General features: G+C 37.2%; 1 protein-coding gene across 1 annotated transcript in view; it reads left to right on the top strand.

Annotated features, from left to right (window-relative positions):
* LOC127435616 (cryptochrome-2-like) overlaps positions 1-22,996 on the top strand; it is a 40,869-nt gene extending 17,873 nt beyond the window's left edge. The window contains exons 3-12 of the mRNA XM_051689210.1: positions 1,235-1,377; positions 8,892-9,076; positions 10,127-10,215; positions 10,406-10,546; positions 11,115-11,426; positions 11,863-12,014; positions 19,240-19,442; positions 21,505-21,588; positions 21,765-21,973; positions 22,261-22,996. Coding sequence (XP_051545170.1) covers positions 1,235-1,377; positions 8,892-9,076; positions 10,127-10,215; positions 10,406-10,546; positions 11,115-11,426; positions 11,863-12,014; positions 19,240-19,442; positions 21,505-21,588; positions 21,765-21,967 — 1,512 coding nt within the window. The 3' untranslated portion in view covers positions 21,968-21,973; positions 22,261-22,996. The remainder of the gene's footprint in view (positions 1-1,234; positions 1,378-8,891; positions 9,077-10,126; positions 10,216-10,405; positions 10,547-11,114; positions 11,427-11,862; positions 12,015-19,239; positions 19,443-21,504; positions 21,589-21,764; positions 21,974-22,260) is intronic.
* The last annotated feature ends 1,717 nt before the right edge of the window (positions 22,997-24,713 follow it).

Below are 24,713 nucleotides of genomic sequence, written 5' to 3'. Positions count from 1 at the left end.
AATGACAGCAACTCAGCCACGAAGTGGTAGGCCACGTAAAATGACAGAGCGGGGTCAGCAGATGCTGAGGCGCATAGTGCACAGAGGTCGCCAATTTTCTGCAGAGTCAATCGCTTCAGACCTCCAAAGTTCATGTGGCCTTCAGATTAGCTCAAGAACAGTGTGTAGAGAGCTTCATGGAATGGGTTTCCATGGCCGAGCAGCTGCATCCAAGCCATACATCACCAAGTGCAACGCAAAGCGTTGGATGCAGTGGTGTAAAGCACGCCGCCACTGGACTCTAGAGCAGTGGAGATGCGTTCTCTGGAGTGACGAATCACGCTTCTCCATCTGGCAATCTGATGGACGAGTCTGGGTTTGGCGGTTTGCAGGAGAACGTACTTGTCTGACTGCATTGTGCCAACTGTGAAATTTGGTGGAGGGGGGATTATGGTGTGGGGTTGTTTTTCAGGAGCTGGGCTTGGCCCCTTAGTTCCAGTGAAATGAACTCTGAATGCTTCAGCATACCAAGAGATTTTGGACAATTCCATGCTCCCAACTTTGTGGGAACAGTTTGGGGATGGCCCCTTCCTGTTCCAACATGACTGTGCACCAGTGCACAAAGCAAGGTCCATAAAGACATGGATGAGCGAGTTTGGTGTGGAAGAAGTTGACTGGCCTGCACAGAGTCCTGACCTCAACCCGATAGAGCACATTTGGGATGAATTAGAGCAAAGACTGCGAGCCAGGCCTTCTCGTCCAATATCAGTGTCTAACCTCACAAATGCGCTTCTGGAAGAATGGTCAAAAATTCCCATAAACACACTCCTAAACCTTGTGGAAAGCCTTCCCAGAAGAGTTGAAGCTGTTATAGCTGCAAAGGGTGGGCCGACGTCATATTAAACCCTATGGATTAAGAATGGGATGTCACTTAAGTTCATATGCGTCTAAAGGCAGATGAGCGAATACTTTTGGCAATATAGTGTATATGTATGTATGTATGTATGTATATATATATATATATATATATATATATATATATATATATATATTATTATTATTATTATTATTATTATTATTATTATTTTTATATTTTTTGAGCATCACAGCATGGCAACATTGGCTCAACCAGTGGTGTCAGATTGGGGGCAGAACTATCTGCGTGACCAATGGATGATGTGGAGAGTTCAAACAAGTGGTGCAGAAATAACTGTATCATTCTACCGTTGGTATCTGATCTCTTTGTTTCTTTCAGGAGTGGAATGTCACACGTCTCACATTTGAATATGACTCTGAGCCTTATGGGAAAGAAAGAGATGCTGCCATCATTAAAATGGCACAGGAGTACGGTGTGGAAACCGTGGTACGAAACACTCACACGCTCTACAATCCAGACAGGTGGGTGACCGCACACTCTTCACAGGACTGACCAGGGGCTTCAGGCCACGTCCACACTAATATGTTTTCGTTTTAAAACGCATTAATTTTGCTATGTTTTGGCCTTCCGTACACATTAAATCCAGCGAACACTGAGCTTTTCAGAAATGCTCTCCCAAGTGGATACATTTATAAATGCAGTCTTCAAAAAACTGAGACATTCAAAAACAATGATGTATTTGTTGTCATGTGACACAGTGATGTGATCCATTCAACCCAAAACAATCAAGATGGCGGCCCATGTTGTAGCAGCATTGTTGTGCCTGCGATCCACTTTGATAGCATTGTTAAAGATAAAAGTTGCTTTGGACATCCTTCACATTGCATTCCTTCAAAGGCGACGGGAAGTTTAATCTAAATCGCTGTCTAGCGGCGCGGAACACGATGACAGTTGCGTTTCAGACCGTACATCAAAATGAAGCAGGGTCATACTACTTATGATTTTTTTTTTTCATGTACGCAGTAAGGGTATTTAAGCGTTTTTAAATGTTTTCGTGTGGACGAGCAACTTTTGAAAAACGTTTGAAAACAGCAGTGTGGACAGAGAGCTTTCGAAATGAAAACGCTGTTTTCAGAGTTATCCGGATTAATGTGGACGTAGCCTCATACACCTATTTTTTATGTATTTATTGTGAGGGCCAATCTTTTTGAGGACCTCTCATTCAGTTATTTTGATCTTTAGTTATAATACTGCACCGTGAACCTAACCCTTGATGGTCAACTTTTGCCATTTTTATATTATGTAATAAAAACATTTTATATGTTGCGTCCATTACTTTTTAGTAGTGAAGAAGACTGTTCACAAAAGGTTGATTTTGAGAGCTTGTACTATATTTGTATATGATATTTTCAGAAATTGGGCCATGACAAGTGTAGCAAAACAAGTACAGTCCTCATTGAACAGCACTGACATGCACTCCATCATGTCTAAAACCTCACTTAGGTCTGAAACACCCAAATAGAAAATGTTTTTTCATCATTTTGATTTTAATGAAGCTATGAATTTCAGACACAACGCCTACATTTCTCTCCTTTGTTGCATGGCACAGCACATTTTAGTGTGTTAATGATGGGCCATTATATAAGAGTTTTGAAAAATGATCTAAAAATCATCCACTTCAAATTAATGGTTTTGTTATTTGAGATTGGGCTATATAATTTTCAAAATTCGTCCTTTGTTTATTTCTCATGAACCTTTCTCCTGTCAGGCTAGCCAAATGGCATGTCGTATGTTCTGTTGGTCCATTTTTCACACCTCCTTTTGAAGTATTTCTTTGGTTTAATAGTATTTTAGTGCTATTTCTGTTTAGTGTCATTGACAACAGATTGACTGGTTTGCTCATTTTGCTCATTTAAGCATTTCTGTCATGTTGATATACAGGTGCATCTCAATAAATTAGAATGTCATGGAAAAGTTCATTTATTTCAGTAATTCAGCTCAAATTGTGAAACTCATGTATTAAATAAATTCAATGCACACAGACTGAAGTAGTTTAAGTCTTTGGTTCTTTTAATTGTGATGATTTTGGCTCACATTTAACAAAAACCCACCAATTCACTATCTCAAAAAATTAGAATACATCATAAGACCAATAAAAAAAAAACATTTTTAGTGAATTGTTGGCCTTCTGGAAAGTATGTTCATTTACTGTATATGTACTCAACACTTGGTAGGGGCTCCTTTTGCTTTAATTACTGCCTCAATTCAGCGTGGCATGGAGGTGATCAGTTTGTGGCACTGCTGAGGTGGTATGGAAGCCCAGGTTTCTTTGACAGTGGCCTTCAGCTCATCTGCATTTTTTGGTCTCTTGTTTCTCATTTTCCTCTTGACAATACCCCATAGATTCTCTATGGGGTTCAGGTCTGGTGAGTTTGCTGGCCAGTCAAGCACACCAACACCATGGTCATTTAACCAACTTTTGGTGCTTTTATCAGTGTGGGCAAGTGCCAAATCCTGCTGGAAAATGAAATCAGCATCTTTAAAAAGCTGGTCAGCAGAAGGAAGCCTGAAGTGCTCCAAAATTTCTTGGTAAACGGGTGCAGTGACTTTGGTTTTCAAAAAACACAATGGACCAACACCAGCAGATGACATTGCACCCCAAATCATCACAGACTGTGGAAACTTAACACTGGACTTCAAGCAACTTGGGCTATGAGCTTCTCCACCCTTCCTCCAGACTCTAGGACCTTGGTTTCCAAATGGAATACAAAACTTGCTCTCATCTGAAAAGAGGACTTTGGACCACTGGGCAACAGTCCAGCTCTTCTTCTCCTTAGCCCAGGTAAGATGCCTCTGACGTTGTCTGTGGTTCAGGAGTGGCTTAACAAGAGGAATACAACAACTGTAGCCAAATTCCTTGACACGTCTGTGTGTGGTGGCTCTTGATGCCTTGACACCAGCCTCAGTCCATTCCTTGTGAAGTTCACCCAAATTCTTGAATCGATTTTGCTTGACAATCCTCATAAGGCTGCAGTTCTCTCAGTTGGTTGTGCATCTTTTTCTTCCACACTTTTTCCTTCCACTCAACTTTCTGTTAACATGCTTGGATACAGCACTCTGTGAACAGCCAGCTTCTTTGGCAATGAATGTTTGTGGCTTACCCTCCTTGTGAAGGGTGTCAATGATTGTCTTCTGGACAACTGTCAGATCAGCAGTCTTCCCCATGATTGTGTAGCCTAGTGAACCAAACTGAGAGACCATTTGAAGGCTCAGGAAACCTTTGCAGGTGTTTTGAGTTGATTAGCTGATTGGCATGTCACCATATTCTAATTTTTTGAGATAGTGAATTGGTGGGTTTTTGTTAAATGTGAGCCAAAATCATCACAATTAAAAGAACCAAAGACTTAAACTACTTCAGTCTGTGTGCATTGAATTTATTTAATACACGAGTTTCACAATTTGAGTTGAATTACTGAAATAAATGAACTTTTCCACGACATTCTAATTTATTGAGATGCACCTGTATATGGGTTGGCATCCTGTTTGGTTAGAATTGAGAATTGACTTAATGGTGACTCCCTAGATTGTTAAATATGTGCAATAGTTCAACAATGTGGATTATATTATAATTATATTTTAATTAACTACTTGAATCAGGGCTCAGCAAAAGGAAAGCCAGAGTGCAGTGTGAGAGAATTTTGGGCCACTTGACAAAATTGTCACTTGCCCTGTCAGACCAATGCTGGTTTGTCACTACACACTTAAATATTTGTTAACATTGGTGTTGCAAATTAGATTTCTTTAATATGTCATCAAGGTAGCATTGTCTAACTGTCTGACTTAGATGATGATTTGTCAAAATTGCAAGAATGTTGGTTTTTGAAACATCATTTAGAATGGTTTGAGCATTTTAAATAAGTCAGTAATGTGTTGCACCATCTGTCAGAAGTGTTTATGAATTTATATCTGTCATCGAGTTACATAGCAATTTTTTTTACACTAAAAATATGGCAAGAATAATTCTATTTGTCACTGGGCCTGTGAAAATGTGAATTACTGGAATTACAGGCCAGCAAAAAAAAGGTTAGGTAACAATTGTAAGAGTAATCAGTTGTGTGGAAAACTGGTGACTCCCTTGACAGTTACATGTGAGCAATAGTTAAACTATATGGATTAAATGTATTATTATTTTTTAAATTATTAACTATTAACTATCATATGGTTATTGTATGTTCTCCTAGAAAATTCAGTTGTTTTTAATTATTAACTATTTATAAGCTACTATTATAATTAAGGTTATTGTATGTTATTGTAGAAAATTCAGTTGATTTTAATTAACTGTTTATTAACTATTAACTATTATAAATAAGGTTATTGTATGTAATCCTAGAAAATGTTGTTGCTTTTAATTCATAACTAATAACCATTAACTATTAAAATTAAGGTTATTGTATGTTCTCCTAGAAAATTCAGTAGATTTTAATTAACTATTTATAAGCTACTATTATAATTAAGGTTATTGTATGTTATTGTAGAAAATTCAGTTGATTTTAATTAACTGTTTATTAACTATTAACTATTATAAATAAGGTTATTGTATGTAATCCTAGAAAATGTTGTTGCTTTTAATTCATAACTAATAACCATTAACTATTAAAATTAAGGTTATTGTATGTTCTCCTAGAAAATTCAGTAGATTTTAATTAACTATTTATAAGCTACTATTATAATTAAGGTTATTGTATGTTATTGTAGATAATTCTATTGATTTTAATTTACTATTTATTAACTACTAACTATTAATGATTATAAATAAGGTTATTGTATGTTATCCTAGAAAATAGTTTATTTTAATTATTAACCATTTATTAACTACAAACTATTAACTATTATAATTAAGCTTATTGTATAATTGAAAATGCAATTGATTTTAATAACTATTTATAAGCTACTATTATAATTAAGGGTTTTGTATGTTACCCTGGAAAAATCAGATGATTTGAATTATTTACGATTAACTACTAAATATTAATTTATTATAAAAGTTTATTACGTGTTATCATAGATAATTCACTTGAAGTTATTTACCTTATGCCTATGATACATAAGTTGTTGTTTTTGTCTTTTGAAAAACAAATGTTACTAAAATAACAAATGAAGACATGGGAAGTTTGGCTGTGAATTACAGTTTGTTAACTGAAAGTTTTGTGTACGTCATGGGGAAACATTTCATGGTCTTGCGTTCTTGTTCAAACAGGTCTTTTCTAGCTACTTTGAAAAGACAAACTTGGAAGGACAGGAGGACATAGATCAAATGTAAGCGAGTTTTGAGACGTGCTGCACGATATATAAATATTTTTTTTTATTTTTTTTTTTTCCGGTGGTGGATGATGTCGAAGCATTTGACAAGATCAAAAGAATACGTAAGAATGCACATAGAGAAACAAACATTGACTAGATTCCACAGTAAACTGGGCCAGTACTTTTAACAATGTGAGATAATGATTAACTGTACAGTAGAGTGGCCCAGCCACACTCGTGTTTATTTGCTATTTTGTCTCCCAAGCCATCCTGAGAATATTACCAAAAAGGAGAGAATGACTTTCCATTCACATAAACATGCAGATTGTACTATTACTGATCTGTAATGCAAAACAAGTGCCATTTGGGTTTATGTAAATGGGACTGTTGCTGTTGATATGCCCAGACTCTACACCTCAGTTAGAGGAGAAGAGTATGAGCTTGCATGCATGCGCATGTTCTCCTCAAATCCTTACTCGCATCTCTCTTCCTGTGTGCTCGCAAACTTTTTCTTCTATTCCCTATTAACATCCTTTACTGTGGGTATGTCTCTAATAAATGGGCAGGCAGTAGATTAGACGAGCTTTACCAGATAAAATGTGACTTGCTGCTGCCATCTGTTGTTTAAATGGCAGTGCTGGCAGTCACACTGTAAAACATGTGCCGTGAGTGGGAGGGTGAAATAGCTCATATACAAGTCACCACTGCAGACATGTGCAAGCTGAGCTGGGCTTTTCCTAACAAGCACGTGGGTGCCCCCTGATTCTGCACTGTGCAGAGAAAACTGGCCAATAGCAGGGACTCAACCTCAGAAGGATATAGACAAAGTTGTATAAGATCAGGACTATAAATAAGGGACAGGCTGTTAATGTGTTAAGACTGTTGTTTCTGTCTCAGAGGAGACACTGAGACTATTAGCTCCTTTCTCACAGTGTATCAGTGCTGCCAAGGAAGACGTGTGCTTAGATTTTGGGCATTTTTAGAATGTAGGGAATTGTGATTGCCGCCAGTCGAACTGTCCCGGTTGATTGAGAGTGATTTTATTGACCTTGTTTCCAATTCTTTTTGCTTTTTGTAGCGCCATGTCGTGTTATTTGAAGCAGATTGGTTAAATATGTGCCAGAAGTGATATTTCTTACAATCAAGCAAGACTCTCTGCAGTACTTGATTTCCTACATAAAGGGTTCCCAAGGTCATAGAAAGCTTGGGTATTTAAAATTGTGATTTCCATGCCTGGAAAAGTCATGGAAATGAATAACATTTTAAGTCATGGGCATTTACAGTATATGGTGTGTCAATACATTTCTCTCAACTTTAAAATACTTCATTGGCTAGAAATAATTTTTATTATTTATTATTATATTGGCTAGAAATGAAATTATTAAATAGTTATTTTAATTATTTCCGAGTGTAATGTCTATAAAGGCTCTGTAAAAGCCCTTGTCCAGTAATCATAAATTTCCAGAAAAGTCATGGAAATTCATTAGTTAAAAAGTGTTAGATTTCTGTCCATGGCTGTGCTACTTTTCATCACTTTTGCAGTGTCTTCTCGCATAATAAAAGCAAGAACTACATTGAAACATTTTTACAAGTAAGTTAACAGGATTAATCAAACTGGTTGAAAACAAAGACATTTCCCCATATTGTGTCCTTTTAAAGGTGCAATATGTAATTTTTTTTTTTTTTTGCCAATGTGTGAACAAGGCAACTTAAAAAAATTAGCCCTTCCCGGACTTCCTAGGTTGCCTATTAAAGCCTGTAGACTGATTTTTCATGCGAAGAGAGCGGGTCGCTTTTGCCGGGAAAATACAAAGGATGTGACGTTTATGCGTGCTCCCGAGAGCCTTGCCTCGGTGCTTCCACTATTCAACAGCGACAACAAACTGCAACACTAGGTAACGTTATTTTAGAGATGGAATCCTACTAACGTCCGGGTTCCAGCACAACACCGACTTCGTAACTTTCAAATAATTTCAACGATCTTCTCTTTATACTAAAAGTCAGGTTAATGTCAATGTTAATCTGTAAGTATTCAGCAAGGTAAACTACAATACCACATGAAATGAATGCTAGTCAATGTTCAAGATAATGCAAAAAGCTCCATTAGTGTAACGTAACTTGGTTATACAGAAAATATATACATTCTATTATTATAAAACAATAGCGCATCGATATATCAAAATGACAGTTGTATTGCAATCACATCAATACTGAATTGTCAACATATTTATAATGTACAGTCTATTTTATAAACCGCTACTGTCATCATCCACCAAATTTAGCTAACAGCTATTGATAAAGCTGGCTAGCTAGCTAATGCCGACATAGGCTATCATATAAATGCAGTCAGTGTATCATGCAAAGAAAAGTGATTACTTCAATCAGTCTCGCATAGTCAGACCTATATCCACACTTTGTTTTAGCCCTGTTCCAGCAATGGAGAGTCAAATATAATATGCAGTCTCAAAGTTTGTAGTAAAACAATCATAACTGTGTAATTTTAATTATGCTACCTCATCTGTCACCACGAAGCCAGTGAATCACGTTCAGTCTCTTTGTTTTGTTCCCTATGGAGTGCGCGAGTTCACGAGCTACAGGCTGCAGTTCACTTAATAACAAGGGTTTCTGAATCTTACATACTGCACCTTTAAGAAACTCACTGTTCATCCCTAGAGCAAAAAAGGCCACGTTAAAAGACAGTAGAAGCTGAGATATGCTTTTGCTTTTCCCTCAGGATCATAGAAATGAACAAACACAGTCCCCCCCTCACCTTCAAGAGATTTCAAGCCATCGTGAACCAACTTGAACTGCCCAGGAAACCTCTGCCGACCATCACGCAAGAGCATATGGTCAGGTGTCGGACGCAGATCTCAGACAATCATGATGAACACTACGGAGTGCCCTCGTTAGAGGAGCTGGGTAGGAACTGAATTCATAAATATCAATAAGATTTACACAACCACTTGCATGATTGCAACATACACATGCTATGCAAAATGTACATTGTTGAAAGGGAGGAGAAAACACTTTCCTGTGAATTACTGGCTTAATATTTATAATAGGTCTGTCATTTTAACACGTTTAAAAAAAATGTACGCAATTAACCGTGCCTCCAAACTGAACATAAATTACTTCAAAAGGAAATTTCCTACTATCTGCGCAATTCATGCTTGATGTACCACCTTTATGCAGTAGGGGGCAGTCAGCGCTACAACTGTACTGGCAACGTGCCTCGTCAAACCAACAAGCAGACGATCTTTTGGGATGAAGGGCCTTCTGTATGTTATGTTCATCAATATGGAAATAAAACAAACAATATTTTGATTTTAAAGATTCTTTTTGTATTGCCTAAATGCTTTACTTGTTTCCTGCCACAATATACTGTATGTATATAATGTAATGAATTGGAATTGTTTAAATAATAATATTAAATATTATTTCTGATTATTTTAATTATTATAAATTACCTTTTATTTAGTGGCCTATCGCAGTCAACATTGATGTATGATAAATTTGATTAATTAATCGACATATCATGTAAATAATTAGATTACATTTTTTATAATTATTATAAATATAGTTTATCATTATGTGAAAATTAAGGACATTTTTTGTTACTTTTATAAGATAATTACATTTGGTACTGTGTTTGGTTGTGCTGTAGTAAAACCAATTGAGAGCCACAGTATTATATTTTTATGTATTATTATTATTATTATTATTATACCTGTTTAGGTGTTATGATTTTAAATGAAATTATTTTCAGATCTTCTTTGAATTGTTTGCAATTCATTTCTTATTACCATGACTATTTGTTCACATTGTGTTTTGAAAGCTAAAGTAATTATTAAGCATCGCCCCAAGGAAAGAATGTTTTGACAGCAATTTAATTAAAAAATAAATCAATGAGAGAATTAAAAATAATAAAGTGGGATGAAATTTTCTTTTTTTTTGTCTTTTGTCCATCAGGTTTTATGACTCAGGGTGACCGCTCATATATATGGAAGGGTGGTGAGACAGAAGCCCTGGAGAGACTCAACAAACACTTGGACAGGAAGGTGAGCAATTCAGCTGCTTCATACACGATAATTAGGTTTTGTAAAAGAGGAATTAATTTTAGTGACTGGCAAGAAATTGTGTTTTTTCTTTAATCAGTAAATATAGTATAAATATGATTGTTTTATGCACAGCTATTTTAATTAAAGGTTTTACTTTTTTTTTTTTTTTTATCATTTTATTTGTATGCAGGCCTGGGTAGCAAATTTCGAGAGGCCTAAAATAACTGCTCAATCCCTGTTCGCCAGCCCAACTGGACTCAGTCCTTACCTACGATTCGGCTGTCTGTCATGTCGCGTATTTTACTACAATCTGCGGGAACTTTATATGAAGGTGAGTCTGGGTTATTTTAGGGCACTGTTTGTGGACTGGAATCACTGGATTTTGTGTTCATGTACACCAAAATGCATCAAATATCTATAAGGTTAGCTAGAGAGGTTCTAGACGCAAAGGGTGTGGGTTCGATCTCAATAAAATATGTATTCTTTCAGCGCACTTGGATAAGTGTTTGCCAAATATATAGAAAGTGATCTGTCTCTGAGAACAAAGTAGATACATTTAAATCAGTAGTAAATTTGATGTTTAGTGAATTCCATACTTTAATATGCAGTTGTAGTTGGTAGAGAAATATATGTACACTGATGAAAGAGCATGTTATATCAATTCATTATGCTAGCTTAATGGAAGCTTATTTTAGTAAAAAAGAAAAAGAGGACCCAATACCTAGCCTTGGGGGACACCACAAGATGTCATATATATATTGGTATACTTGATTAATATTGTTATGGTAACTATTGGTGTAGAATATTTGTCACATTTGTCAAAATTTTATTGGATTACTTGCAGTGACGAGTTTTGATAATGTTGATGTAATTTGTCATGATCTCTTGCTCTCCTCTAGCTGCGGAGACACTCCAATCCTCCCCTCTCACTCTTCGGCCAGCTGTTGTGGCGGGAGTTTTTCTACACAGCGGCCACCAACAACCCTAACTTTGACCGTATGGATGGAAACCCCATTTGCGTGCAGATCCCGTGGGATCATAACCCCGAGGCGCTGGCGAAGTGGGCTGAGGGTCGGACGGGGTTTCCTTGGATCGATGCCATCATGACACAGCTCCGACAAGAGGGATGGATTCACCACCTGGCCCGGCACGCCGTAGCCTGTTTTCTCACCCGGGGAGACCTGTGGATCAGCTGGGAAAGTGGAATGAAAGTAAATGAGACGGTCACTGAACTGTAGATTATTTAGCTTCTGGTACTGTATGTTTTGCATGCTGATTTCACAATTTGCTTTTTTCTCTCTCGCTCTATTTCTCTCCCTTTTTTCTTCTTTCCTTCCTGTTTTCCTTGTATTCTTTCCTTCCTCGTTGTGTTCCTTCGTTCATTCTTTCTTCTGTTTTTCTTCATACTTTCCTGTGCTTTTTTCCTTATTTTTCCTCTTTTCCTTCCCTACTGATTTCCTTCCCTCAATTTTTTCTGTTTCCTTCCTTCTTTCCTGGTTTCCTTACTTACTCGTTACCTCTGTTTTCCTTTCTTCCTATTTCTCAATTTTCGGTCCTTCTGTTCTTTTCCTTGGTTCCTTCTCTCTCTCTCTCTCTCTCTCTCTCTCTCTCTCTCTCTCTCTCTCTCTCTCTCTCTCTCTCTCTCAGGTGTTTGAGGAGCTGTTGTTGGATGCGGACTGGAGCGTGAACGCAGGCAGCTGGATGTGGCTGTCCTGCAGTGCATTCTTCCAGCAATTCTTCCATTGTTACTGTCCAGTGGGCTTTGGCCGCAGGACGGATCCCAGCGGAGACTACATCAGGTACACTAACTAGCCCTAAACCACAATCACACAGCACATGTTACATCATCGTCAGGTGTTACACATTTTGAGTTTCATAGATTTTTGTTGCATTGTTACACTTTTGGTGTTCCCGGTCAAAAATAACCGGGAACTTATTGATTGTAGGCCTCATTGACCTGAGCTTATGCACCTCCGTTTTTGAGTGAAAAAAGCATTATTTGTGGATAATTTTGGCAATATTAAATAAAATATGGAAACATTCTGTACTGTTTATCACACTAGTGTGCTTTAATGTTTAACCAGGAAGTTTGTTCTGAAATGCTTTTATTTTGTACAAAGTTGCACAAAGTCAAACTTGTGGTGTTCCCGGTCAAAAATGACCGGCCATTGAAAATGAATGGGGAGATCAAAAATATTACATAAATATCTTTGAGTTATGCCTGTCACGATAACTACTTTTGTTGGACGATATATTGTCCCAGAAATAATTGCGATAAATGATATTATTGTAATTTTAAGAAAATGTTACGCATAATAATAATTATGTTATTATAGTAATATAATAGCATAATAATGCAAGTACACCCTTTCAAAGAGCAATGAACTTTTAATTCTTAAGAATATTCAGCTATTGGAATCGGAATGTCAAAAAAATTAAAGTAAGGCCCCTCTACATCTCCAGCTGCGTTTTTTGTTTCCAGCTCGGAAAACTGCATGGAATGGTTTTAGATTACAGGGCTCGACATTAAGCATTGTGATCTGCTTGTCCTTTGGACAAGTAAATTGGTCATTCACTTGTCCGAGTAAAAAAGTTACTTGTCCAGAAAGAAAAATTCCTTTTTTTTTTGCTGTTGTATTTCCTAAAATTAGCAGTAAACATTGCTGTTTAATGTTAACAAAATGCATTAAAATTCCAAAGTATCCTGAGAAAGTGCCCTGTTTATTTACTACTGTATGTGGGTCGTTGACAAATAACATAACTGTGAAATTTTATCAAGATTGAAGATTTATCAACATATGAATATTAATCAACAACCCCACACATTTACGCTTAACATGTCCTCTCTAGAAACATGTCTTACATCCCTGAAAAAAACAGACATTTGGCATGTCCCAGCAGGATATCAAATGTCAGATGGAACAACCCACCAAAAAAATCATAATATTCATGACATAAAAATGAATAGTATTTGTTAAAATTACCTCAAATATATATATATATTTTTTATATTTAAATAATAAAATATATAAATATTGAATCGGGTGTAAGGAAAATATTGTACGACCTGACATTTTAGTTGGGTGTGTTCAAAATGTTTGGTATGTTCAAAACCACATGAAGCAAACATAAATATAGTATTACAATTGTAAGATTTATTTTTTATTTTATTTTTTAGATTATGTAGATTTTCCATTTTCATTATGGAGAACCTGATTATTGATTGACCCATGTATTTTAAAGACAGATAATATATTTTAATTTTATGTATATTGTTAATATTATAGTGTTTATATTACCATTTTATGTTTATGTTTGTATATTATTACATATTAAAATGTGGAAATGAAGATGAGAGATGTAACGGGCGTTTAAACGTTTCTCTTCATCCTGCAGCAGGTAGCATTACAAAAAGTATTTTTGCTATTTCTGCAGTTCTTGTCAAAGGTGTTGTATTATGACTTGTGACGGAGGCTGCAAACCTGGATCACTCCGACGTTACGCGCTTGCAACGTTGACAGCTTTGTTGTTTATAAATAGGTGCGATAGTTTTATAGCTTTGCTCTCTAAACACAGGCGCAGTACAATTACATTCACATGTTGAAAAATGCGTCCACTTCGCATGCTCACACCAAATTCAACAAACGCTGCTGCGCGAGAGAAGAAGGACGCGCAAAAGTGGTTTTCCTGTATTCGCGCAGATTCTGGAATTAATACAAAAACTCAGAAACCCGCACAGAATTTCAGACACTGTAGATTATTTTCAACAGCAGGATTGTTTTTTATTTTATTTTTTATATATATAAGTGATACAGGCATATGCAAAATCACAAATAAACCTGGTATTTTTTTTTTTATCATCATTAAGGTTTCAATCAGGCAACTTGTCCGGTCGGGCAAGTAAAATTCACTTTGACTTGCCCTTGCAAAAATCCACTTGTCCCGGACAAGCGTTAATGTCGAGCCCTGAGTTGTATTGCCACTTTTTGTTGTCACTTTTTTTTTGTTTTTTTTGTTTTTTACAATTTTTATTGATTCCATTCACAAATTAAATAAACATAACAGAAAATACAGAATCAAATTATATAAATTAAGCTCCTCCCCCCAACACAAAAATGCACACCAGTGGTCAGAATTATTTAGAACATAAAAAAAAAACATTAGAAAAATTATACTTTCAAAAAACAGTAATGCGCACACACATTTAAAACTACAAATCCCTCTCCACTGCCCCTCCCCGAGAACCCTCCAAAAAGGCCAAATATCTACCCCACTTCCTATTAAACAAATCCAATTTTCCCAGCCTTCTATATGTCACCTCCTCGAATGACGCCACCCTGCCCATCTCTGTGCACCACTCCTGAAATGAGGGTGCTCCAGCCGACTTCCGTCCCCTAAGAATGATCCGTCTGCCGATCATAACTCCGGCTAGGACCCAACTTTTTATATATCTATCCCCTATTTAATGACCGCCCCATTGCCTAAAATACAGAGTCTGGGGCAAAATGAAATCCAATACGTCACACATAAAACTCTGAACCCTCAACCCGTTGTCACTGTTTTTAAACAAAGTCGGCATACCGACTCGTTCACGTTAATGGGCTCTCCTCTCTAATTCAGCTTAAAGCCAAAATGTTCCCACACCGGAGCTCTGGAATGCGGCTTTGAAACCAAGTCCTTTTGGACTTCTTCCAAACTTTCTGGCTGGAATTATGCAGTTGTTGGGAAAAACACCTATTAAAACACCAATTAGCCTCGAGTAACACGTAATCTTCACCTGGTGCTCTCTGCTGTGTGTGTGTGTGTAGGAGCTGCCTTAGCTCCGACACAGAGCAGACGAGAGCACAGACGCAGAGCGATTGACTAAAATGTTGGTGACATTCATTCTTATGTAAACAAACACGCATGTAAACACAATGGGCAATAACAAGGTCAGCAAAAATGATCGAGGTCATGTCAATATATCGTACAGTAAGTCGATAACGTAATTATCGTGACAGGCCTACTTTGAGTATTACATGCTTTCTTACATGTTCGGGTTAACATATGTGCATGTGTGCTTGCAAACATAAAGGCCTCAGATCTGTGCACATAGACACACACGTGTGCACACATGAATACTCACGTACACGCACAGAAACTTGAGTATTACATGCTTTCTTTTTCATAGAGATTAAGTTTATTCTGCCATAATTATAATAATGATAATAGCTTTTTGCATGTGCCTTGCAAATGTGTGTTCTGCATTTGAAACACAATACTTCATGAAAGAAAGATCATCAAAGAAAGATTCTAATGGAGAGGGGTCACCGTGGGGCAAAGACAGTTCTGGTGTGTGTGTGTGTGCATGCGTGTGTGTTTGTATGGTAATGTTGGATAGATGAATGGATGTTGGATGCATTTCAGGGTAGGACAAAGTTCATCTCTGTGAAAAAGAAAGAATGTAATACTCAGGAGTTTGTGCGTGTACATGAGCATGTGTGTTTTTTTGTGTGCGTGCGTGTGTGTGTTAGTGCGAATTAGTGTGTGTGCTTGTGCACAGGTCCGAGGTCTTTATGTTTGCAAGCACATATGCACATATGTGAACATGATGAACATGTTCCTGAACACTCAATTTTTCTCTTATTATTTATCTCCCCCATTCATTTTCAGTGGCCAGACATTTTTGACCGGGAACACCACAAGTGTGACTTTGTGACACTTTGTACAAAATAAAAGCATTTCAATACAAACTTCTTTGCAAAACATTAAAGCACACTAGTGTGATTAATAATACAGAATGTTTTCATATTTTAATGTTGCCAAAAGGATCCACAAATATTTTTTATTTATTTATTTAATTTTTTTTAAACGGAGGTGCATAAGCTCAGGTCAATGAGGCCTATGATCAATAAGCTCCAAAAGAAAATACAAAACCTGTGCTAATTGAAAGAAAACAAGTTGACAAAGATCTAATCCAGTATTTGGTGATGATATAATATAGTAATATAGCATAATGTGAGATTTATAAGCAATATTTAATAGGCCAGTCATATTTGACCGGCAACACCAAATTACGGCACAAGGGTTAATATAATTTGTAGAAATTTTTATTTATTTATTTATTTTATATATATATATATATATATATATTTTACTACTTTTTTTTTAATCTTTATTATTATTCTTGTCCACTAATCACAAACAGCTGTTAAAGTTATTGACATTCATTGTTTAGGTGTGGTTACCCTGAAATTAACATTATTGCTAAAAGAACATTTCGTTTGGAGAATACCAAGCTGTCACATTTTGTCATGAAACTGCAAATTCAAGTGACTCATCTAGACATTTCTTGAGCTTTAAATGGACAGCCTTTACAAGCTCTTTATCACACTGTTCTAAGAGCTTCTACTATCTGCATTAGTCCGCTGTTCTTCCAGTATATGTGTAGTTCAGCACAGAGCAGAACGCCAGCTTGCTGTCTATTATTTTATTCTAGTATTTTCCTTACTGGACACATGGGAGTTTAAAAGCCTGTTTTATTTTTAACAATGTGTCAAACTTAACAATGGACCCTCTGTAGAAACTGTTTTCTACCTTTATCCGAGTTATGTTTTCACAAAATATGTCTTATGAAGAGCTTCTCACTGTGGCTTAATTTCATGCAGTAGAAATTCTGTTCAATAAGATACAGTTGTGCTCAAACGTTTGCATACCCTTGGAGAATTGGTAATATATGTACCATTTCTAAAGAAAACATGAGTGAGCAGGCAAAACACATTTCTTTTATTTCTTATGAGATTCATATTCAACTGTAGGTTATAACAGAATGGCACAATCATAAAACAAAACAAAGAACAAAATTAAATGACCCCTGTTAAAAAGTCTGCATACCCTTAGTTCTTAATACTGTGTATTGCCCCCTTTAGCATCAATGACAGCGTGTAGTCTTTTGTAATATTTGTCTATGAGGCCCCAAATTCTTGCAGGTGGTATAGCTGCCCATTCGTCTTGACAAAATGCCTCCAGGTCATGCAAAGTCTTTGGTCGTCTTGCATGAACCGCACGTTTGAGATCTCCTCAGAGTGACTCGATGATATTAAGGTCAGGAGACTGTGATGGCCACTCCAGAACCTTCACCTTTTTCTGCTGTAACCACTGGAGGGTCAACTTGGCCTTGTGCTTAGGGTCATTGTCATGCTGGAAAGTCCAAGAGCATCCCATGCGCAGCTTTCGTGCAGAAGTATGCAAATTGTCTGCCAGTATTTTCTGATAACATGCTGCATTCATCTTGCCATAAATATTCACAAGATTTCCCATGCCTTTAGAGCTCACCCCTCCCCCCAAAACATCAGTGAGCCACCACCATGCTTCACAGTGGGGATGGTATTCTTTTCACTATAGGCCTTGTTTACCCCTCTCCAAACATAGCGCTTATGGTTGTGACCATAAAGCTCTATTTTGGTCTCGTCACTCCAAATTACAGTGTGCCAGAAGCTGTGTGGCGTGTCAAGGTGTTGTTGGGCATATAGTAACTGGGCTTTTTTGTGGCATTGGCGCAGTAAAGGCTTCTTTCTGGCAACTCGAACATGCAGCTCATTTTTGTTCAAGTATCATCGTATTGTGCTCCTTGAAACAACCACACCATCTTTTTCCAGAGCAGCCTGTATTTCTCCTGAGGTTACCTGTGGGTTTTTCTTTGTATCCCGAACAATTCTTCTGGCAGTTGTGGCTGAAATCTTTCTTGGTCTACCAGACCTTGCCTTGGTATCAAGAGATCCCCGAATTTTCCACTTCTTTGTGATTGAACAGTACTGACTGGCATTTTCAAGGCTTTGGATATCTTTTTATATGCTTTTCCATCTTTATAAAGTTCCTTTACCTTGTTACGCAGGTCTTTTGACAGTTCTTTTCTGCTCCCTATGGCTCAGTATCTAGCCTACTCAGTGCATCCATGTGAAGCTAACAAACTCATTGACTATTTATACACAGACACTAATTGCAATTTTAAAAGACACAGGTGTGGGAAATTAACCTTTAATTGCCATTTAAACCTGTGTGTGTCACCTTGTGTGTCTGTAACAAGGCAAAACATTCAAGGGTATGTAAACTTTTGATCAGGGCCATTTGGATGATTTCTGTTTTCATTATGATTTAAAAAAGGAGCCAAACAACTATGTGATAATAAATGGCTTCATATGATCACTATCCTTAAATAAATGACAGTTTGGTTTTTTTGCATGATCAGTCATATTTTCAAAATCAATGCCAAAATTCCACAATTTCTGCCAGGGTATGCAAACTTTTGAGCACAACTGTATGAACAGATATACAGGGATACTGTATGTAAATATACATGTGATATGCATACAGTACTTCATGTTTAGGGTCCTGATCACCCTGCTGATTTAATATGTTCCTTGATGTTTACTTATATTAGTAATGTTTTGTTTTGCACAAACTCATATTTGTAAAATATGACCCTGCACCCTCATTCTGACCTTCTGTCAGAAATGCTCGGTTTTAGTGCTGCTTCTCCTTTAAGACTTGACAGTAAACGCCCACTGTTATGATTGGCTCTCTGCTCTTAACTGACCTGCTCTCTACTTGCCCTCTCAGTACTCTCCACTACTGGGTGGGGCTACTGAAGTGATTAAAGATAAATTAGCCTTTGGTGTTGTTGTGGAGGTGGTCAGATGCAAATGTCTACCACAGCGTGACATAAAAATGGTGGAGGAAGTAGAGAACAAGTCATGTTGGCAGTTTGGTTTCAACAAATGCTCTTTTTGCAGTGAGGGGAAGTTTTATAGTACAATGAGCTCATATGTCAAAAGATCAAAGAACATTTTTATTTTTCATGTCATTTACCCCTTTAATGGCTACTTGTTTTGGGATGCAATTTTCTTATTATGAAAGAAACTAGTGATACATGAGACCTCAAACTAGCACAGCTATGCATAAACTGGGTTGTGTGGGACAAGCATTTAAACTGTAGTGTCAATTATACAACTTGTTATAAGATGTACTATGTGGCTTTGCATACAGGAGGTACATCCCAAAGTTGAAAAACTTTCCCAACCGCTACATCTACGAGCCATGGAACGCTCCAGAATCAGTACAGAAGGCCGCAAACTGCATTGTGGGTGTGGATTATCCCAAACCCATGATCAACCATGCAGAAAGCAGCCGACTCAACATCGAACGAATGAAGCAAGTTTACCAGCAGCTCTCCCACTACAGAGGCCTTAGTAAGTGATGCACAGTCTTAGGACACAGTAGACCTCTTAAGCATTGCATGCGTTTAATTGCATCGCTCTTATTGAAGAAATAGTAAATTAATTAATTTAGTCATTAAAGGGATAGTTCACCTAAAATCATTTACTCACATGTTGTTCCAATCCTGTATGACTTTGTCTTCCGTGGACTGCAAAAGGACATATTTAGCTCAAAGTTAGCCAAACATTTAAATGTAAATGTACCACCTGGCACCATTTGTACATTTTAGTTTAGTTTTGCACTTTTTTCTTATGCAGCAGTACATTTGCTTAGGTCTGCATTTTGCACCGCTCCGTTAATAAGATGAACAGAGCTACAGTGACATTACGAGTGCTTATTGGCTGTAATGGAAGGTCACCAACTGAACAGTAGTTATGACGATAAAGAGTGCTTGTGTAATTTATGGCTTGTAAATAAATGGCTTGTGTTTAGCCGGTAGTTTTAACACAGTTGCACTATTACAAGTCCAGTAATTATGTGATTTTTTTTTTTTTTTGTTTTGTTTTTTTTTTTTTTTCCAAAAAATTTGTTTGACACAGAAGCTCTAATTTGGTTTTGCCATGATAGTTTGTAGAGAGCTTTGCTCATTGCAGATGGGAAATGGCTCAAGTTTCGTTAGAGATTTTTGAATTAAGGCTTTTGAGAATTCATGCAAAATTTGTTTTGTTGCTTTTTCGTGTACTAAAGGTTAACAAAAGTAGGCATTGAAATACAGATAAACGTATTTAAAATGTAGTCTTTTTCTTTCCGGAAAACCTGCCAAAGATATTGATGACTCATCTTGCACTACACAGATTTTTGTCCAATCAAATGCTTTTTAGAATGAGAATGTCCCTCCCCCTGATATCACCTGCAACCGTCTAGCACAGTGGTCCCCCCCAACAACACTACACATTTTGGATATTTCCCTAGTCAAACACACCTAAATCAGCTCATTAGTGGAGACTCCAAGACCTGAATTGGGTGTGTCAGAAAAGGGAGATATACAAAATGGGGGGGTTCCCAGGAACAGTGTTGAGAGCCACTGGTCTAGCAAGTAGCAAATCACTGTTTGTAACTGTGATATACTTAAAGCCTGTTGGCCATTTAAAAATATATCATCCCACCCAAACTTTGACTGTTCTTGTCAAGCATTTTCATATCTCAAATGACTGTAATACTTTAAAAGGAACTGTTCACACAAAAACAAAAATTCTCATCAGTTACTCTCCCTCATGCCATCTCAGATGTGTATGTCTTTCTCCCACAGAAAACAAAGATTTTTAAAAGGATATCTCATCTCTGGAGGTCCATTACTATGCAAAGTGAATGGTAACCAAAACTTTGAAGCTCCAAAAAAAAAACACACATTCAGCATAAAAGTAATCCATATGTCTCCAGTGGTTTAATCCATGTCTTCTGAAGCGATCTAATTGATTTTTGGTGAGAACAGACCAAAATATAACTTATTTTTCAATGTACATCTTGACATTGCAAACTAGGCACGATAATAAATTCAAGTTCAATTACATTTCTTAGTGCTTGATGCATGCGCAGAGCGCTAGATGACGCTAGGAAGTTTAATCGAGCTTGAAATCATGATCACCAAGAATACTGATGTCAAGATTTATTGTGAAAAGGAGTTACATTGTAGTCTGTTCTCACCCAAAATCAATTAGATCGCTTCAGAAGACATATATTAAAACAGTGGAGTTGTGTGGATTACTTTTATGCTTTTATGTGCTTTTTGGAGCTTCAAAGTTTTGGTCACCAATCACTTGCATTGTGTGGACCTAAAGAGCTGAGATAATCTTCATTTGTTTTCAGCAGAAGAAAGAAAGTCACATGTCTGGGATGGCATGAGGGTGAGTAAATGATGAGAGAATTTTCAATTTTTGGTGAACTATCACTTTAATGACTCATTACACATAGCAGATGCTTGTTTATGGGCAGGATTGCACTGTGATGCAGTTGTTATTCGCCTTGTGTGTTATGCACTTCAAAGTACCTTTCATTTGTAACCAAGCGTCTCTCTTTCTTCGTGTTTCTTGGCAGGTTTGCTCGCCTCCGTCCCTACGATCCAGGAAGAGGCGGAGCCTCCCATGTCAGATGACTCTCAGGCCAGCAGCAGCACTGGCGGTGAGAAACATCAAACTAACAGGATTCACATTCCAACTTTGATTTCTCTCAGCTCGTATTTATTTGCATAATTGAAATCGCAACAAAAGTGGCTCTGCACTCCCTCTATAAAAATTTAATCAGCAGAATTGCTTTTTGCTCTTCTCCACCTTCAACGTGATTCTTGTTTTCTATAGGTCAAGCCTCCACTCCCACAGCATCAACCCCGCCCAACTCGGAGACCTCTACCCCAATCTCAAGCCCGACAGCAGTGGCCCTCGGCCCCCAGGCACAGAGGAAGAGGGGCCGAACCTCTGACGTCCCAAGCAAACAGAAGTCAAAACTCAAGCACACAAGCCAATCCAAAGGAGTCGAGCAGAAGACGGAGGACAAGCAGTGACCACAGGTACCAGCCATGTTTTTTCCATCCAAATATTACATTTACTGTTTGGTGCTTGGTTGTTTGGCTCATTCAGTATTTTTTTTTTTAACAATTTAACACTTGTCATTGTAAAAAAAAAAAATGTGTAGGAGTTGTTTCATAAACCAGCTTTACTTATTTTTTAATGCAGAGGTTATTCAGCTGAGCTTTGCAGTTGATACAGTGTGAATTATTCGGCCTATTCAGCAGAGTAAAATGAACCAGCCAATGGCGATGATGATAATAATGAATTATATTTCTGTTCTCCTTAGGTTGAGACTGCATTGGCAGTCTGACATCTGAGGGAATGGGAGGAGTCTACCTACCCGAACAGTAACAGCACGAAAAGTGTGAAATGGCGCCACTTTCTGCAGCAGAACACAAACGGCAGCAAAGAGAAATAAACAGCGGAACTCAGCCGTGTTATAGATGCTGGGCTTCTGTTTCCCAATCATCCTTCATTAAAGCTGCTTTTGTTCTAAAGTTATAACCTGTTCAACCAAACATGCGTGTATTAAGATACAGATTTGTATCAAATTTTAAGGTTCATTGATGTTTTGTTCCCTGCATTGTGATCTAACTCCGATTTAACGGATATTGTCATTGCCATTGCAAGTTTGGGGTAGCGGGCATTTCACTGAATAAGTATTCAGGACATTTAGCCAAAGTTGCACACTTTGAGTAAAAATGAATAAGCAATGAGGGAACATTGGAGATGTGGCCTACAATGTTCCAACCACATGAATTGAGAGCAAGTTTTGTATGAACTCTGAAGTAGTCAGTCTCTATAATTGCTTGCAAGCTACTAGTTCGTACAAGCAGCAATGAACTATTTCTTCAGTTTGTGGTTTGGTTCATTTTTCCCTATAAATATATGCTTTGTGTACGTATCTCCAAATGCAAACATTTCATTGCCTCTGGCTGCACTTAAGTTTTTTTTATTATTATTATTATTTAACAATATCAATCCTCAGTTTATAATTCAATAAACCCGATTTATTTACCAAGTGATTCATTTGCCATTCGCAGGTTTTCTAACACTCGACTAATAATTGTACATTCCACTAAATGTCATTCACAATAATTTAACAATTTAAAAAGTTCTAGCTGGCGATGTGGTGCAGATTTATTTATTTTTTGTCCCTTTTTCTTTTTTGTATTGTATAAAAGAGTTTATTTTCATTAAAAGGCTGATGGGTTTCCTAAGCCGTTCGGTTTGTAGGCAGTAATTTATTCAAGCCTTTTAACTGCATGCTTCTGTCAGCGACAAAATGTTTCTGCGATGTATTGCATCTATGATGTCTCACTGTAGACTACAATATATCATATAAATCTGTTGAACCTATTTGAAGCACTTTGAGTTGGTTTTACTTTGATGATGTGTGAACGGGGAATGTGCTACATTGTTACTTTTCTGTGATTTTCACATGGCGGACAATTAAAAGGGGAAAATAATTTTATCAACCTACGCTGAAGGAGGGACCTGAGCCATATCTTGGGATCAGAACATCATAGAAGAAGTAGTCAGTAGACATTGCAATGCCCTACAAACCACTCAGAACACTTAAGCAACACTCTGCCAACCAGCCACATCACCCTTTTGCATTGTGTGGGTGACTTTTGTACCAAACGCCACATATTTTCTTCAGAAAATGTAACTTTAACAACCACTAGAGGGCACAACATGCACCAGATTTTCATATTTCTTTACATATCTATGAAAACTGTGTATTGCAAAGGCCTGCCCAGTTCCAATAAAGATGATTGAAGTGTATTTGCATTTTGACGGTTATAGTCAAATCTATTCATACATCTTTCTGGGTTTAAACTCGGATATCTGTGTTATGCATTTTTTCCATTTCCAACAAGAGAGTGAAATGGGTTTTTTATTATTATTATTATTATTACATCTAACTCAGTGCTTAACCTTTACATAAAGCTAAAGGCAAAAAATGCTGCAGTTGCACAAGTCATCAGCCGAGTGAACCATGCAGCAGTGGGCTGGCTGTTATCTCAGACTGGTGTTGTAGTAATGTAATAGACCCACTGTATGCAGAGCTGATGTGAATGGTGTCCTGTGGGAACAGCGGTAATGAGGGAAGAGCTCAGCTCTTGCACAGGTCAGCTAATGTCTGCTCTTTTAGAGCATAATGACCATAGACTCTTGATTGTCTCTGTTTCTCTTCTCATCTCTTTCTCTTTGTACTCCACATCTTTTGCTGAGTCCTCCAATGAAACATCTCCTAGAAGTCAATAGCAGGCATTATCTGCATTCGCCCAACTGTCAATCTAAAATAATATCTTGATAACAATATAGGAGTTAGGTGATTATTTAAAGGGATTTTGCAAAAATGTAAATTATTTACTCACCCTCATGCCGTCCCAGAAGTGTATGACTTTCTTTCTTCTGCTGAACACAAACAAAGAATATTTCTGCACTGTATGTCTATATAATGCAAGTGAATGGTGGCCAGAACTTTGAAGCTCCAAAAAACATATAAAGGCAGCATAAAAGTACTCCCTAAGACTCCACTGGTTAAATATGTCTTCAGAAGCAATAGGCCTGTGATAGGTGAGGGTGAGAAACAGATCAACATTTAATTTCTTTTTTACTATAAATCTCCACTTTTGCTTTCACATTCTTTAATGCTGTGGTTTTGTTTGGTTTGGTTTTTCTCCAAAAACCGAAACACGTAATTACCATATTATACCAGAATCCACTTGA

Source organism: Myxocyprinus asiaticus, chromosome 46, assembly GCF_019703515.2.
Source record: "Myxocyprinus asiaticus isolate MX2 ecotype Aquarium Trade chromosome 46, UBuf_Myxa_2, whole genome shotgun sequence".
Classification (NCBI taxonomy): Eukaryota; Metazoa; Chordata; class Actinopteri; order Cypriniformes; family Catostomidae; genus Myxocyprinus; species Myxocyprinus asiaticus.
This window is presented reverse-complemented; position numbering and strand designations above follow the sequence as displayed.